The following is a 17,247-nucleotide window of genomic DNA, read 5'->3' as shown; positions in this document are numbered from 1 at the left end:
GCAAACATTAGCTCTATCGTGAACTGTTAGCGTCAACATGTGTTAAAATGTTTTGCCACTGATGACTTTGTCTAATTAGTGCTTCCAGCTGTGTGCAGCCAATCAGCCCTCAGCTTCTCCCTCATTGTCCCCCCTGTGCACACCTGTGTGCTTGTTAGTCTGATTGCTTTTAGCCTCCTGGTTGCTCTTTCGTCATGTTTTTTTTTTTTTTTTTCAAAACAACAGCTTACCGGTATAGTCTGCCGAGGGTTTTCTATTAAATGTTGTTTTTCGATGATGTGTCATGTACTGAACCTTTTTCTTTTTTAAAAATAAACTTTGTGCCTCCGTGATTGATTCCTAGGCAAGGCCGTTTAGCCATTCATCACAGTTCCAGATTCAAAAGAACTAACAATGTCCGTACGAGTTAAAGACGACGATAGCAGAAGCATTTAAGTGACGTGTCTGAAGTCATTTGGGGATATGCACGGAAAGAAAGTGTTTGATAAAGTGCATTTGTATGCAAATAGCCATTGTCCGTCCAAGAGATGGATCGTGTTAGCGGTGTATTAAAAACGGCACCTTGGCTGCTATAATACATTAGTTGATAACGCGTATTGCTCCATGGAGTCATTTAAAAAGGAAAGATGACTTTGGTGTTTGAGAAATTAATTTGTCAGAGAAGAATGAGAGGATACAGGACAATTTGCAGGCAGGAGAAGATACCATTGTGTTTAGGGTGTTCATGCTCGTAAAGATATCCAAAAGCAACCGATTATAAAAACATTAAAATGTTGACCTTATGTTACCTTGTTTACTACAGTGTTTCTTTTTAGCTTATTCCTTTAATTTACTTTACTTGCATTTATTGTACAAAATACTTCGCAGACTCTGGATTTTTAAAGTGGTGTGTTTCATCATTTGGGGGCCCCAGGCCAACTTATAACAAAAACAAAATGATCATTTAACATTTGATGTTGGAAACTACCCTTTTAAAACTTTTACTTTAATCGAAAGGAACACTAATCAGCATATAATAAACTGTAAACCAGTTTTTTGTAGGTTTTGTGTCACCCCATTTGGACACGGTGCGACAGGTAGGGCCATTACTGTGAGGGTCGGCAGTTCACGACTGGTGGGAAAAAGAGAGCTCTTAATGAGGCAAAACTGTTGTTGACCAAAAAAAAAAAAACGCCTAGCAGGTTTCTGCCTGCCTACCTTTCTGCTGAGATCGCACTACACCTCAGTTACAGTAGATAAGAACTTTATTCATCTCTTGGGAAAGTTACCTCAGCGAAATTCAATCCAGCAGAAGCAGGTGGCACCAAAAATACAGGGAAATAAGATAGATAAAAAAATAAAGTATCAGGTAAAAAGTTATGTAAAAAGATAGATAAAATGGAGTAACAAAAAAGTTATATAAAACCTGCTCAGTGGCCCAGTGGTTAGAGTGTCCGCCCTGAGATCGGTAGGTCGTGAGTTTAAACCCTGGTTGAGTCATTAAAAAGACTATAAAAATGAGACCCGTTACCTCTCTGTTTGGCACTCAGCATCAAGGGTTGGAATTGGGGGTTAAATCACCAAAATTATTCCTGAGCCCGACCACTGCTGGTGCTCACTGCTCCCCTCACCTCCCAGGGGGTGGGACAAGGGGATGGGTCAAATGCAGAGGGTAATTTCACCACACCAAGTGTGTGTGCGACTATCAGTGGTAGTTTAACTTTTTTTTTTTACTTTATATAAAGATACTAGGAGTGTAACGATTAATTTCAACAACGATTTCGCTTGATATTTGTGGTTGGCGATACGATTCAGGAACAATGTAATTTTTAAAAAATGTTTTGCATTGCTTCTTTTACGGCTTAAAATTATTTCGCAGCTTAAAATGATTGTCTCGTGTCGTCTGTATTTGTTGCTGCTTTTGCAATTGTGCTGTGGCTGAACGTTGTGTTGTAATTAATCATATCGTTTTATATTGTATTTGCCATGATCTTTCTCAGGAACCATAATTTTCCGCCATTTTTGTTTCAATGATTTAACAGACTGACGAAATAGACTTAACAGTTAACGTCCTTATTTTCAAAAGTCTGCCAGTCTTAAATTCAATGTTTTCCTTTTTTTCGTATCGATAAAAACGATCGACACCCTTTTTAAAACGATCTTGGTGTCACGTTTGGCGAGGTCGGGTAGAAGTTTGTTCTCCCGGAATGCAGAACGGACGGCTCCAGACGACAGCGTGAGGTAGGATATGATTTATTTCTAATAAATCATAAACGTACCAAAAAGACAGGACAAACAAAAGAAAAATGTGTCGATCGGAAAACACAGGAGCAAGGATCAGGAACATGAAAACGTAACCCTTGCGTATCGAAAACAATGAAGCCACACCGACTGTGGCAAGTAACGTAAATAAATAGCTCTCTGATTAGTGCGCAGCAGCAGGTAAAACCAATTAGTACTCATGGAAACCAAAACAAAGAACCAAATTGCACAGAACAGGAATGAAGGGATTCCAAAACCAACAGAACATAACTAAATAAAACATGATCCGGATCACAGATCATGACACTTGGATCGATACTTATCTTCCAGAAGGCAAACAGGCTAAGCACAGATCAATATAATTCAAATTTAGAAAAAAACTATTGATTTTCGAGGCATCAATTATTCGTTACACCCCTGGAAGATACTACACAATATATATTTCTATACATGCAGGTGTTATATCAGCCGGGAGGAGCTGTCGAAATGATCATGATTGATTTAGCATTTAAAACTTTTGTATTTTATTTTCATCTGCTTCTCTTCTCTGCACTTGGGTAAACCTCAACATATTGTGCCAATTAGTCAAGTCTGCACATGCACATTTTTAAGCACACAAATTAATATTACAAACCCTGTTTCCATATGAGTTGGGAAATTATGTTTGATGTAAATATAAACGGAATACAATGATTTGAAAATCATTTTCAACCCATATTCAGTGGAATATGCTACAAAGACAACATATTTGATGTTCAAACTGATAAACTTTTTTTTTTTTTTGCAAATAATCATTAACTTTAGAATTTGATGCCAGCAACACGTGTCAAGGAAGTTGGAAAAGGTGGCAATAAATACTGATACAGTTGAGGCATACTCATCAAACACTTATTTGGAACATCCCACAGGTGTGTAGGCTAATTGGGAACATGTTGGTGCCATGATTGGGTATAAAAGCAGCTTTCATGAAATGCTAAGTAATTCACAAACAAGGATGGGGTGAGGGTCACCAATTTGTAAGCGAATTGTCGAACAGTTTTAGAACAACATTTGTCAACGAGCTATTGCAAGGAATTTAGGGATTTTACCATCTACGGTCCGTAAAATCATCAAAAGGCTAAGGGAATCACTAAAAATCACTGCACGTAAGCGATGATATTACGGACCTTCGATCCCTAAGGCGGTACTGCATCAAAAACCGACATCAGTTTGTAAAGGATATCACTGCATGGGCTCAGGAACACTTCATAGAACCACTGTCAGTAATTACAGTTGGTCGCTACATCTGTAAGTGCAAGTTGAAACTCTGCTATGCAAAGCAAAACCCATTATCAACAACATAAAAGACTGCCGCTGGATTTGCTGGGCCCGAGCTCATCTAAGATGGACTGATGCAAAGTGGAAAAGTGTTCTGTGGTCTGACGAGTCCACATTTCAAATTATATTTGGAAACTGTGGACGTGGTGTCCTCCAGAACAAAGAGGAAAATAACCCTCCGGATTGTTATAGGCGTAAAGTTCAAAAGCCAGCATCTGTGATGGTGTGGGGGTGCATTAGTGCCCTAGGCATGGGTAACTTACACATCTGTGAAGGCACTATTAATACTGAAAGGTACATACAGGTTTTGGATTATTATATGTTGTCATCCAAGCAACATTATCATGGACGCCCCTGCTTATTTCAGCAAGACAATGCCAAGTCACATGTTACAACAGGGTGGTTTTGTAGTAAAAGAGTGCGGGTACTTTCATGGCTCGCCTGCAGTCCAGACATGTCTCCCATCGAAATTGTGTGGCGCATTATGAAGTGTAAAATACGACAGCAGAGACCCCGGACTTTTGAACGACTGAAGCTCTACATAAAACAAGAATGAGAAAGAATTCCACTTTCAAAGCTTCAACAATTAGTTTCTTCAGTTCCCAAACGTTTATTAAATGTTGATTAAATGAAAAAGTGATGTAACACAGTGGTGAACGTGTCCTTTCCCAAATACTTTGGCACGTGTTGAAGCCATTAAATTGTAATTTCATTATTATTTGCAAAAAAAGATACATTTTATGAGTTTGAACATCAAATATCTTGTCTTTGTAGTGCATTCAACTGAATATGGGTGGAAAAGGATTTGCAAATCATTGTATTCCGTTTATATTTACATCTTACACAATTTCCCAACTCATATGGAAACGGGGTTTGTACATATATGCTCAAATAGAATAAACAACTATTAATCATTTTTAGAAGACATTTTGAAAGTCTTGGGGCCTGTGTTTGCCTAAGTCCTCCCTTGGAATTTCACATCTACAGTAATATTCATGAATGTACACATAAGTCACATTCCAAAGTGCATGCTGGGTGCTGACCACTCATCTGCTGTAATCTGGTGCCGGATGTTGCCTACAGCCACAGCTGTTAATGCCAATGGTTTTTGACCTGGCGCTAATCCATGGCACCGGCAGTTAATTCTTTTTGTAGACCACGTAAAAGTTAAAGTTAAAGTAGCAATGATTGTCACATACACACAAGGTGTGGTGAAAATATCCTCTGCATTCGACCCATCACCCTTGATCACCCCCTGGGAGGTGAGGGGAGCAGTGAGCAGCAGCAGTGCCCGCGCCCGGGAATCATTTTGGTCCAGACCTTGATGCTTAATACCAAGCAAGGGAGGTAATAGATCCCATTTTTATAGTCTTTGGTATGACTCAGCCAGGGTTTGAACTCAGGACCTACCAATCTCAGGGTGGACACTCTTACCACAAGGCCACTAGGCAGGTGGCCTAGTGGTAACCACAGAGATTCTGTGATTATATTTGGTATTATAATAGAGCCTTCATTTAGAGCGATTACCCTATTTTTAACACTAAGTTCTGTCTTCTCTTCAGTTTGCCAAGAAGCAATTTGGGAGGCCTTTCGCATCTTCCTGGACAGGGTACCAAACACAGAGGAGTACGGATCGTGGGTTTACACCTGCCAGCATGAAAACCTCTGCATGGACGACCTGGCTCAGAACTTCAGTAGCTCCCAGGAGCATCTGGACATGGTGGCGCGAGTGAGTGTCCATAAACAACATCTCATGCGCAGCCGTTTTGTGCGAAACGAGAATTCAGTGCGACAGTGTACAAAAGAATTATAGTCACAATGCATTCCACAAATATGTAGTCTCGTAGAGGTGTGAGAGCCTTTTTTTTAGGTGCTAGGGAGTTGATGTTAAGAACATAAATGTTAAAGGGGAACATTATCACCAAACCTATGCAACCGTCAATATATACCTTGATGTCGCAGAAAAAAGACCATGTATTTTTTTAACCGATTTCCGAACTCTAAATGGGTGAATTTTGGCGAATTAAACGCCTTTCTGTTTATCGGTCTTTTAGCGATGACGTCAGAACGTGACGTCACCGAGGTAATACAGCCGCCATTTTCATTTTCAAAACATTACAAACACCGGGTCTCAGCTCTGTTATTTTCCGTTTTTTCGACTATTTTTTGGAACCTTGGAAACATCATGCCTCGTCGGTGTGTTGTCGGAGGGTGTAACAACACTAACAGGGAGGGATTCAAGTTGCACCACTGGCAAGAAATCTGCCGCCAGACCCCCATTGAGTGTCTGCACATTTTACCGGCGATCTTAAGGCAGACATGGCACAGAGATGTATGGATAACCTGCAGATGCATTTGCAATGATTAAGTCAACGAAATCACAAAGGTGAGTTTTGTTGATGTTGTTGACTTATGTGCTAATCAGATATATTTGGTCACGGCATGACTGCCAGCTAATCGATGCTAACATGCTATGCTAATCGATGCTAACATGCTATTTACGCTAGCTGTATGTACATTTGAAACTAAATACCCACATTTAATGCGAAACAAACACTTACCAATCGACGGATTTAAGTTGCTCCAGTGTCACAAGATGCGAAAGTCCTGATCGTTTGGTCCGCACATTTTACCGGCGATGCTAATAAGGCAGCCATGCTATGGGCCACTTCATTAGGTACACCCACGCTATGGCCGAATAGCGTCAATAGCTATTTGCTCAATAGCTTCAATTTCTTCTTCAATTTCGTTTTCGCTATCTGCCTCCATACAACGACCATCTGTTTCAATACATGTGTAATCTGTTGAATCGCTTAGGCCGCTGAAATCCGAGTCTGAATCCAAGCTAATGTCGCTATATCTTGCTGTGGTAACCGCCATGTTGTTTGTATTGGCAGCCCTGCATGACGTCACAGGGGAAGGGTCAGTCGCATCGCAAATAGCGAAAATCACTAACTTTAAAGCTTTTTTTAGGGATATTCCGGGAGGTGTAAAATTCTGAAAAAAACTTCGAAAAATAAAACAAGCCACTGGGAACTGATTTTTTTTATTGTTTTCAACCCTTTTGAAATCGTGATAATGTTCCCCTTTAAGTATTTTTTAAAAAAAAAGGCATTTTGCATGTATTCCCACTAAACACGTTTTTTTATATAATTGAATCATTTTTTGTTGGTCTTTTCAGAGAGTTGCCGAGCAGGCTGAACTTGAAGGGTATGTACATATTTTGTGTTTGCTGTCACTGTGTTAGACAAGAATATTATATATTCAGTATTTTTTTCTTTCTTCTTTTAGAGGCTAAAACATGATCAATATTCAGGGTAATATTATTTAGTGCCCACAGAGGTGAACTGTGAATCGTGAGTACAAATAATTTCCTGTGGTGGGGCCAAACCTATTTTTCATTTAACGTCTGAAATGGACTGCTGCTGTCTTTAAAGTTGAAGTGGAGTGGTAATTGTTTTTGTTGTTGTTGTTGTCTTTTTAATGATACGTAGTAGCCACAATAGTTCACTAAGTGAAGCTCATGACGCAGTAGATTAAATGATGCGGACACATTTGTTACTGAATACTTTCTAATACTCTTTTGCTTCGGAGATTATGTATGTGTAAGTATTATACAACAAAAATTATTTGACACTTGTTTATTTTGACAAATGTCTTGTTTTAAACTGCAACTTTTTTCAATTAAGGACTTTTACATATGATTGTATTAGATGTAAATATAAACCGAATACAATGATTTACAAATCCTTTTCAACCCATATTCAACGGAATGCAGTACAAAGACAAGATATTTAATGTTCAAACTCATATACTTTATTTTGTTTTTTTGCAAATAATAAACTTTCATGGCTGCCGCACGTGTCAAAGTAGTTGGGAAAGGGCATGTTCACCACCGTGTTACATCACCTTTTCTTTTAACAAGACTCAATAAACGTTTGGGAACTGAGGAAACTAATTGTTGAAGCTTTGAAAGTGGAATTCTTTCTCATTCTTGTTTTATGTACAGCTTCAGTCGTTCAACAGTCCTAGGTCTCCGATGTCGTATTTTAAGCTTCATAATGCGCCACACATTTTCGATGGGAGACAGGTCTGGACGGCAGGCGGGCCAGGAAAGTACCCACACTCTTTTTACGAAGCCACGCTGTTGTAACACGTGCTGAATGTGGCTTGGCATTGTCTTGCTGAAATAAGCAAGCGCGTCCATGAAAAAGACGGTGTTTAGATGACAACATATGTTGTTCTGAAACCTGTATGTGCCTTTCAGCATTAATGGTGTCTTCACAGATGTGTAAGTTACCCATGCCTTGGGCACTAATGCACCCCCATACCATCACAGATGCTGGCTTTTGAACTTTGCGTCGATAAAAGTCTGGATGGTTCGCTTCCCCTTTGGTCAGGATGACACAATGTCGAAAATTTCCAAAAACTATTTGAAATGTGGACTCGTCAGACCACAGAACCCAATTCCAGTTTGCATCAGTCCATCTTTGATGATCTCGGACCAAGAGAAGCCGGCGGCGTTTCTGGATGTTGATGATAAATGGCTTTCGCTTTGCATAGTAGAATTTTAACTTGCACTTACAGATGTAGCGACAAACTTTATTTAGTGACAGTGGTTTTCTGAAGTGTTCCTGAGCCTATGTGGTGATATCCTTTAGAGATTGATGTCGCTTTTTGATACAGTGCCATCTGAGGGATTGAAGGTCACGGTCATTCAATGTTGGTTTCCGCCCATGCCGCTTACGTGGAGTGATTTCTCCAGATTCTCTGAAAGTTTTGATGATATTATGGACCGTACATGTTGAAATCCCTAAATTTCTTGCAATAGCACTTTGAGAAACGTTGTTCTTAAACTGTTTGACTATTTGCTCACCAGTTGTGGACAAAGGGGTGCACCTCGCCCCATCCTTTCTTGTGAAAGCTTGAACATTTTTTGGGAAGCTGCTTTTATACCCAATCATGGCACCCACCTGTTCCCAATTAGCCTGCACACCTGTGGGATGTTCCAAATAAGTTTTTGATGAGCATTTCTCAACCTCATTGGTATTTATTGCCACCTTTCCCAACTTCTTTGTCATGTGTTGCTGGCATCCACTTCTAACGTTAATGATTATTTGCAGAAAAAAAAAGTTTATCAGTTTGAACATCAAATATGTTGTCTTTGTAGCATATTCAACTGAATATGGGTTGAAAATTATTTTAAAATCATTTTATTCCGTTTATATTTACATCTAACACAATTTCCCAACTCATATGGAAACAGTGTTTGTATGTGCAGTATGTCTTGCTTGTTTGGTATAGTGTGCTTGGCTGCTGTGTACCTGCTAGCTCCAATTAGCCAATAACTTACCATGATTACCTTTTTGTAAATGACTTGACTAGAATACAAAAAAAGACCAACCTTATGTGTTTATTGGATGATATTTGGATGTTAACTTACTGTCCAGCTTTGCACAAGTAAACACGAATCACAACTGCTTGTATCAGAGCGTTTATATTGACGATTTTACATGTAAGTCGATATGATACAATTTTTTATTTCCTTTTTTCAATATCCGAAATCAATATTGGACCAGGACACCCATAATTAATCAGTTGTCGTTGTCTCTTGACTTGGTAACTACAAGACAGCATCCAGTTTGAATTCTGACTCCTTAATACGCTTGTAATACCCTTGTATTTCGTACCTGTTTCAGTTTATGGGGTTGGTAGTGGGCCAATCCGTACAAAAAAACAGCAACGGTATAGCTCAGTTGGTAGAGTGGCCGTGCCAGCAACTTAAAGGGTTCCGGGTTCGATCCCCGCTTCCGCCATCTTAGTCACTGCTGTTGTGTCCTTGGGCAAGACGCCTTTTCCACCAGCTCCTAGTGTCACCCACACTGGTTTAAATGTCACTTCAATATTGGGTTTCCCTATGTAAAGCGCTTTGAGTCACTAGAGAAAAGCGCTACATAAATATAATTCACTTCCCTAATGGTAAAATGTTGGTCCCAGTCCACCTCTGAGTAGCCGTGATCGAATAAGTGTGTTTTAGGTTGTGTTATCTGTTCTTTCTTCTAACCCTTTCTTAGTAAAACTAAAAAATTAAAAAACATATGCAAACATTTGTAAAATCTTGAAATTTTTAACTATTTTAAAATAACTAAACACATTTTTAAATAATAATAAAAAAAGGAATTAAAACAAGAATTTTAACCATATGAAGCATGTGACATTAATTTGTATCTAAAGCTAAGTTACCATGTAGGTTTTTTGCCCCAAAAGGGCTAAAAATTTAAAATAAAACACACAAGCATGTTCTAACTAATATTTTCATTTTCATAGGGTTGTAACCGAAACGCCAGACCCAGAAGTCGAATGTGAGTCGAGAACCAGACAGCAAAAGAGTTATTACTACTTTTTTCATATTGCTCAAGAGGGACATTTCACTTTATTTCAGGCACCTGGACCCCCCCGGTGATTCTCATTCCAGCAGAAGATGATGTGGTATCGAAACGCTGTACTCTTATTTTAAAAATCAAAACATACCAGCTGCATTCACTATTTGCGTTGTTGTTGTCTTTGCAAGATAAAAGAAGAGCCGAACATGATTAAAGAGAACTATGGGGAGTTCGTTGTGGAGTTCAATGCCACCATGATAGACGAGTCTTACATCGAGCTGCTGCAAGACACCCAGGCTGCAGAGGTCAATGACATTACCAGAGAAATAACAGACAAGGTACTCTTCCAAAAGAAAGGAACCGCTCTTTCTTTAAGCACTGACGCAAATATGTGTTCTAAAGGTCTTGATAAGAGAAGAATCAGGAACAAAGGGTGTAGCCAAACCTCTGATTGATAACTCAATATGGTGTGTGTTTTCATCAGTTTGTTTATGGAACAGTTTTATATAAATACATATCATTCAATCTTGAAGGTTATGTTGTCGGTTTGCCGACTGCAGTTTTCAACTTTATGGGCTGAGCAGAAGACAACTGGCTCAATTTGCTTACAGCTACATTTTGATGGATGGATGAGTGCACTTAAAATTGGGCCAAATGCAGTCTGGAATTATGATCTAAGGTGGTGACCCAGCTTGCAAACTTACATGTTCGATGTCATGCTTATTGGCTCAATTAGGCGCATTACAGTTCTCCGGTCATACCTCCCGGTAGTTCATCCGTGACATATTTTCCTGTCAACTCAAGTTTACATTATTGCGAGTGCATGGCTTTCAGTGGGCTGTAAGTCATTGCTGTATTCAGAGCAGATGTCTGAGCAAAGTCCTTGTTGCTTTGCACATTTAGTCAGTCAATAAGAAGCCCTGAGAGAGAAGAAACAATATTCTTTTTTCTGGACAGAAGCATTTAAAATCAATCAATTTGAGACATACTCGCTCAGACCTTTATGAAGTTGGGTTTCGAATCAGTGAAGTATATCTTGGAGGGAATTCCAGAGGTTGGCCGAGATTCTATCCCCTCAGGTGCAAGGCTTAAGCTGTGGGTCAGAAGGGCTGCATTATATGACTGGAGGTGGGTAATTGCTGAGGGACATTGGATGAGGCCCTGGATATATTGGGGAGTTTAGTTTATTGAGGGCTTGACCAAGGGGTATCATATAGGTAATGGACCCAAGGGAATCAAGCCTTGAGTGACACAATGCGGAACAGTAGTTGTCGGAGATACTGATCTGAATATTTAGAGTAGATTTGCTCAATCTAAGTCTATGAGGATGAACAGATGAAGCCTGCTCAGATGAGAGGCAAAACATCTTCTAAGACAAATAGAACAGTCAAGTTGCGATCGATTGAATGCCCTGAGAATACAACGACGTGGATAAATGAGGACATCCACAGACATGATCTCAACCAACTTTTGTTTTCAATGTATTTGAGCTATTTCTTTGTCTTCTTTCTGTAGATGCTTCATGCTCTTAAAAAGGTTCCAGGCTTCAAAGACATTCGCATGTTGGGATTTGGGTGAGTTGATGGTAGTTGTATTAAAGATGTACTATCATGATGTTTGCACAAACATTCTACACATAAGTCAACTTTGGATTTGTGACTCATTGTTGTGTGGATCAGCTCGGAGGGTGCAACTATGCATTATGCTGTGGTCTTTGATGGAGACACTGAACTCAGAGATGACCCAGAGGCTCCAGGCATATTGACCAATGGGGATGCTGCTAGATTAAGGGACATGGTTGTCAAAGCCTTGCAAAAGGAGCCATCGCTTCCGTTGGACACCCAGAATCTTAGGTTTGAGGCTGGTGAGTCCAATGTTCACACACTGTATTCAAGTTGCTGTCTTTAATCAATTGTTATTGTTTCCCAATTAACTACAGCTTACCCAGATGAAGACTTTAGAGTGTATACAGTTGGAAATGGAGATGTGAAGACGGAAAACAAATTTGAAAGCAGCACAATCCATCCTCGAACAAAAACCTTTGTGCCTTCAATACCTACCGCACTGTCAGAGTCTATCACGGTTGCTGATGAAGTGCCAGTGGCATCAGCAGTGGAAGAGGCATCCACAGGTGACGCTTCAGGGGAGACAGTTGCAATACAGGCAGCCATCATCGAGCAGGAACAGGAAGAAGAGGTTGAGGAGACTGAAGCTCCAAGCGGAGGTGAGTCTCACCTGTGTTCCTTAAATGACTCAGTGAGTGAATACATTAGTTCTACTTGTTTATCAATTAAACTGTTAAAATGTCTCCTTTGCAAGAGCATGAAAGAGCGGACTTGGGTGATAATGAAGACTTAACCGCGTCACCAGCAGACGACCAACATGAAATTGTGATCATTGATGAAGCTAACCTTCCGGAGTATACCACCCCTGCTGTAGTCGAGATCGTTAGCACCGAAGCAGAAATTCCAGTCTCCACATTGTCGTCTCACGAGGATACGTTTCTAGACTTTGAGTCAGAACCTAACACAGAGTCTATGCCGTCACCTGCAGAAGCCTCCATTAAAATCCCCAGTGAAGTTTCTAGTGGAATCCCAGGTGAAACCAATACCCAGCCTTTGAGCAAAATCCCTGGCGAAGCCCCCAGCGAAGTTCCTAGTGATATCTCTGGCAATGTCTACAATGAGTCCCCAAGTGAAATCCCCAGCGAGGGCACCAGTGAGGTTTCCAGTGAAACCTCTGGCAAAGTTCTCAGTGAAGAATTCAGTGAAACTCACAATGACCCCTTCAGCGAGGCTCCCACTACAGTGCCCATTGAAGTCCCAAGTGAGGCAGCCATTCAAGTCTCCAGTGAGGCCCTGAGTGAAGTCTACAGTGAAACCTTCGGTGAAGTCTTCAGTGAAGGACCCAGTGAAACCTACAGTGAAATCCAGAGTGAGCGTTCTCTTGAAGTCTTCGGGGAAGTCCTCAGTGAGCCCACCGTTAAAGTTTCCAGCGATGTCATCACTGAAGCTCTCACAAAGTCTCCCAGAGAAATTTCTAAAGAAATCCCGGACAACGTCTCTAGTGAAGTCCCCAGCGAACTCCCCAATAAAGTTCCCAATGAACTCCATAGCGAAGTCCCTAGTGAAGCCCCCTTTGAAGCCCACAGTCAGGTCCTAACTGAGACCCCCAGCAAAGACCCCAACCCAGTCCAAAGGGAAGGACATGGAGATGATACCAGCGGAGGACGCAACAGCGTCACCCCAGTCTTGGCGGAACTTTCTCCTGAGACTTCTAACAACATACAAGATGATGTCGAGCCCAGACAGGGTGGAACGGAAGTAACTGAGGCCCTGGAGGAGAGCAGCATTTTTCAATACCCTTCAGAATCGGACGAGCGGTCTACAGCCGCACCAGCCATGAGACAAGCCAGCACTCCTGTGATGGCTGCGGTGCAGCAGAGCAGAGAGTTGGTAGTTTTCTTTAGCTTGAGGGTGACCAACATGATGTTTTCTGATGACCTGTTCAACAAGAGCTCCCCTGAGTATAGATCACTGGAGAATACCTTTCTCGAGCTGGTAGGTACACAAGCTTTTGTGCTGGATGTTTTGCTGCTGCATGCAACACTCCGCTACTTTTTTTTATAAGCACATACATGCTTTTTTTCCGGAATTTATTTCTCATTCTGATTCGAATTAGTCGTTGATGATCTGGACTTTTTGAGGATGCACTATGCAGCAAGCCTTATCCTCACAGCTGCCAAATTCTCCCAAAGATATTAAAGGGAAACATTATCACCCGACCTATGTAAGCGTCGATATATACCTTGATGTTGCAGAAAAAAGACCATGTTTTTTAACCGATTTCCGAACTCTAAAAGGGTGAATTTGGCGATCCAAACGCCTTTCAATTGTTCGCTGTCGGAGCGATGACTTTCACCCGTGACGTCCCAATGGAAATCAATCCACCATTTTCTCAAACACATTACACACCGAAGTCAAATTAGCTCTGTTATTTTCCGTTTTTTCGACTGTTTTCCGTACCTTGGAGACATCATGCCTCGTCGGTGTGTTGTCGGATGGTGTAACAACACGATAAGGGACGAATTCAAGTTGATTTACGTGGAGTGTTCATCAATTAGCACGGCATGCTAATCAATGCTAACATGCTATTTAGGCTAGCTGTATGTACATATTGCATCGTTATGCCTCATTTGTAGCTATATTTGCATCCAGCCTTTCCCTCCACACACATTTAATGCCAAACAAACACATACCAATCGACGGATTTAAGTTGCACCAGTGTCAAAAGATGCGAAAGTCCCTCGTTTGGTCTGCAAATTTCACCGGCGATGCTACGACAGACATGGCATAGAGATGTGTGGATATCCTGGGACACACTCAAAGCAGATGCATTTCCAACGATAAAGTCAACGAAATCACAAAGGGGAGTTTTGTTGATGTTATTGACTTATGTGCTAATCAGACATATTTGGGCGCGGCATGACTGCCAGCTAATCAATGCTAACATGCTATTTAGGCTAGCTGTATGTACATTTGTAGCTATATTTACATCCAGTCTTTCCCTCCACCCACATTTAATGCCAAACAAACACTTACCTATGGACAGATTTAAGTTGCTCCAGTGGTCTGGTCAAAAGATGCAATCGTTGGTTGGAAGGCGATCGCCGAATAGCTTCAATAGCTATTCGCTCAATAGCTTCATTTTTTTCTTCAATTTAGTTTTTGCTATCTGCCTCCACACTCCAACCATCCGTTTCAATACATGCGTAATCTGTTGAATCGCTTAAACCGCTGAAATCCAAGTCTGAATCCGAGCTAATGTCGCTATATCTTGCTGTGCTATCCGCCATGTTTGTTTGTATTGGCGTCACTATGTAAAGTCACAGGAAAATGGACGGTGGATTTACAGATAGCGAAAATCAGGCACTTAAAAGCATTTTTTTGGGATATTCCATGATGGGTAAAATGTTGAAAAAAACTTCGAAAAATAAAATAAGCCACTGGGAACTGATTTTTATTGGTTTTAACCCTTCTGAAATTGTGATAATGTTCCCCTTTAATGTGTATTGTATGTGAAGTGTATTTCATTTTCCACATTTGACTGGGTTAATCATTTATATGCTAACAAACAAAGACCTAGTCCAAAGCTAAAAGACGCTAAAGAAGCCAAGCCAATGAATGTATGTGCTAAACACTAACACAACTTACATGTTTGATCATGTTAGCGTGCATATCAACATTTGTACAAACACTACCCACAATTCTTAACAGTACCCTAAGCAGTGTTGCTGGTCTGCTAGATATTTTAGACCATAAGTGCTATAATTGCGGTCAGGGTGTTTATTTACCCAAACCATGAAGTTTGAAAACTCATTATCTACTGCTTGATTGTTTTTATTTGAATAACATTTTAGAGTGCATGAGAAAGTAGAAAGTAAAAGTCTGTGTAGATTAGAGCCACAGCCGGTGGTTATTTGATTTTGTGTGTGACGATAGGAGACTCAGTGGTTAATTGAGTAGAGATGTTAATTAGTGCACTTATGGTCCACAATTGCCATGGAAACAACAAACAGTCGGCTCCACTCTCATTATATGTCTGATTATTTAATGGCTGGGACCTAAGAGTCACATTCTTACTTTTTGTTACTTTTTACGTCAATTTTGGAGAAACAGGAATGAAAAAAATGGTTCTGTTCCACTCAGACTCAGCACTCTGGGCCCAGAAACTGGCCAAATCCTGGAGCATCCAGCAAATCTGGGCCTAAGAGACAGACAACGTTAGCCTCCATACCGGTATTTTTGATTTTTCCACATTGGAACTTACATGTGTGACGCCTCAGTGAGAGCGCAAACCTTTCTGCTTCCTAACTTTAACCGACTACAGCTTCACAAACTGAGGACACACTAACACACTTTTCTCCTTTTACTGCCGTAGCAACTCACGTTGATATTTGTTTTTGGTTTGTCCTGATTGTTATTGTTTGCCTTAACTTTGTCTTTAGCACAGAATATGTCATTTATTGTGTTTGTTATATGTATATACGGTCTACTGCACAACAATACAACATGTTAAAACTAATGCTCAATAATTTTGTCATAACTAATCATTAATGTCATGTAAATCATTAAGCATGATTTGTTAACTTTCCATTAACTGTGAATGAGCCGGAAATTAAAAACAAACAAAAAACATGACTATTGTGCTTTTGTATCGCTCAAATTAACATTACATTAACCCGAGACTTATTCAGATATATTTTCAATCATACTCCAAACCTATAGGGGGCAGCATATTACCTGCATGTTTCTTGCAAAACAAGATTAAGGGAATAAAATAAATACTCACCTGTTAGTTGCCTAGCTAACTGCCTGAATATATGTTACAAAATGTACCTAATAAACATTTCTTAATCACTTACTGGCACCTGTTGAAGAAAAACTTAGCATTCATTAAAGGTGCCATATGTAATAATTTCATTAAATGGCTCTGATATTTCAAAAAGCATTAATAAATTATGTACTTTTTGAAATGATTTATAATTGATAACGGTTGTTCAGCCGGGATATGCTCATTTCGAAATTAGATTTACAGCCCCGAAATATTGTTATTGTTTTCATTTTGATGCCCCGTCCTACACCGTTTGACCAATTAGAAAGTCTGGGAGTGTGTCACATCCAGTTACGCACCGCCCTCTTTGTCGAACTACTGCCACTGGTAAAGTTACTAAACATGTCAGACCTCAGTAAATCTAAAAGGCATCGTTACGATTCTCAACTTATTCATGACAAAGGTAGTAAAAAAACAAGGATTTGTATCAGGGATGTCTTTGAAAGATGGAGATGATTGAAGGCGGAGAAGATTTTTATTGGCACAATATAATGCATTACATGTAATCATTTTCTACTTCGCCTACATATGCGGTCCTCACCAAGGTTTCTCATAGTCATCACTGTCACCGACGTCCCACTGGGTGTGAGTTTTCCTTGCTCTCATGTGGGCTCTACCGAGGATGTCGTTGTGGTTTGTGTTGTGGTTTGTGCAGCCCTTTGAGACACTAGTGATTTAGGGCTATATGAAAAATCATTGATTGATTCATTGATATTATTATATAGAATTATTTTGATGGTGGTCCGTGCTGTCAATCTAGACATTCTAGCAGCGTAATGACAACAAGCTGTTCCAACTCCCGCCGAAAATATCGCTGCGTAACATTTGGCTGATGGACATTAGTAAAATGTGGTATAATTACCTAGTAAACTATCTTGCAAAAAGCATAAACAAGAGAAACCTGCAGCCCAGG

General features: G+C 40.2%; 1 protein-coding gene across 3 annotated transcripts in view; it reads left to right on the top strand.

Annotated features, from left to right (window-relative positions):
- impg1b (interphotoreceptor matrix proteoglycan 1b) overlaps positions 1-17,247 on the top strand; it is an 80,718-nt gene that overhangs the window by 25,698 nt on the left and 37,773 nt on the right. For 2 of the 3 annotated variants that reach the window (XM_061895896.1, XM_061895898.1), the window contains exons 3-12: positions 5,121-5,287; positions 6,740-6,768; positions 9,886-9,920; positions 10,001-10,047; positions 10,130-10,279; positions 11,457-11,515; positions 11,621-11,805; positions 11,881-12,165; positions 12,261-13,501; positions 15,650-15,739. In XM_061895896.1, the coding sequence (XP_061751880.1) occupies positions 5,121-5,287; positions 6,740-6,768; positions 9,886-9,920; positions 10,001-10,047; positions 10,130-10,279; positions 11,457-11,515; positions 11,621-11,805; positions 11,881-12,165; positions 12,261-13,501; positions 15,650-15,739 (2,288 nt within the window). The remainder of the gene's footprint in view (positions 1-5,120; positions 5,288-6,739; positions 6,769-9,885; positions 9,921-10,000; positions 10,048-10,129; positions 10,280-11,456; positions 11,516-11,620; positions 11,806-11,880; positions 12,166-12,260; positions 13,502-15,649; positions 15,740-17,247) is intronic. The other variant, XM_061895897.1, reaches the window with a different exon arrangement.

The sequence above is a fragment of the Nerophis ophidion genome, linkage group LG03 (genome assembly GCF_033978795.1).
Source record: "Nerophis ophidion isolate RoL-2023_Sa linkage group LG03, RoL_Noph_v1.0, whole genome shotgun sequence".
Lineage (NCBI taxonomy): Eukaryota > Metazoa > Chordata > Actinopteri > Syngnathiformes > Syngnathidae > Nerophis > Nerophis ophidion.
Note: the sequence above shows the minus strand (reverse complement) of the source record. Positions and strands in the feature narration are given on the sequence as shown.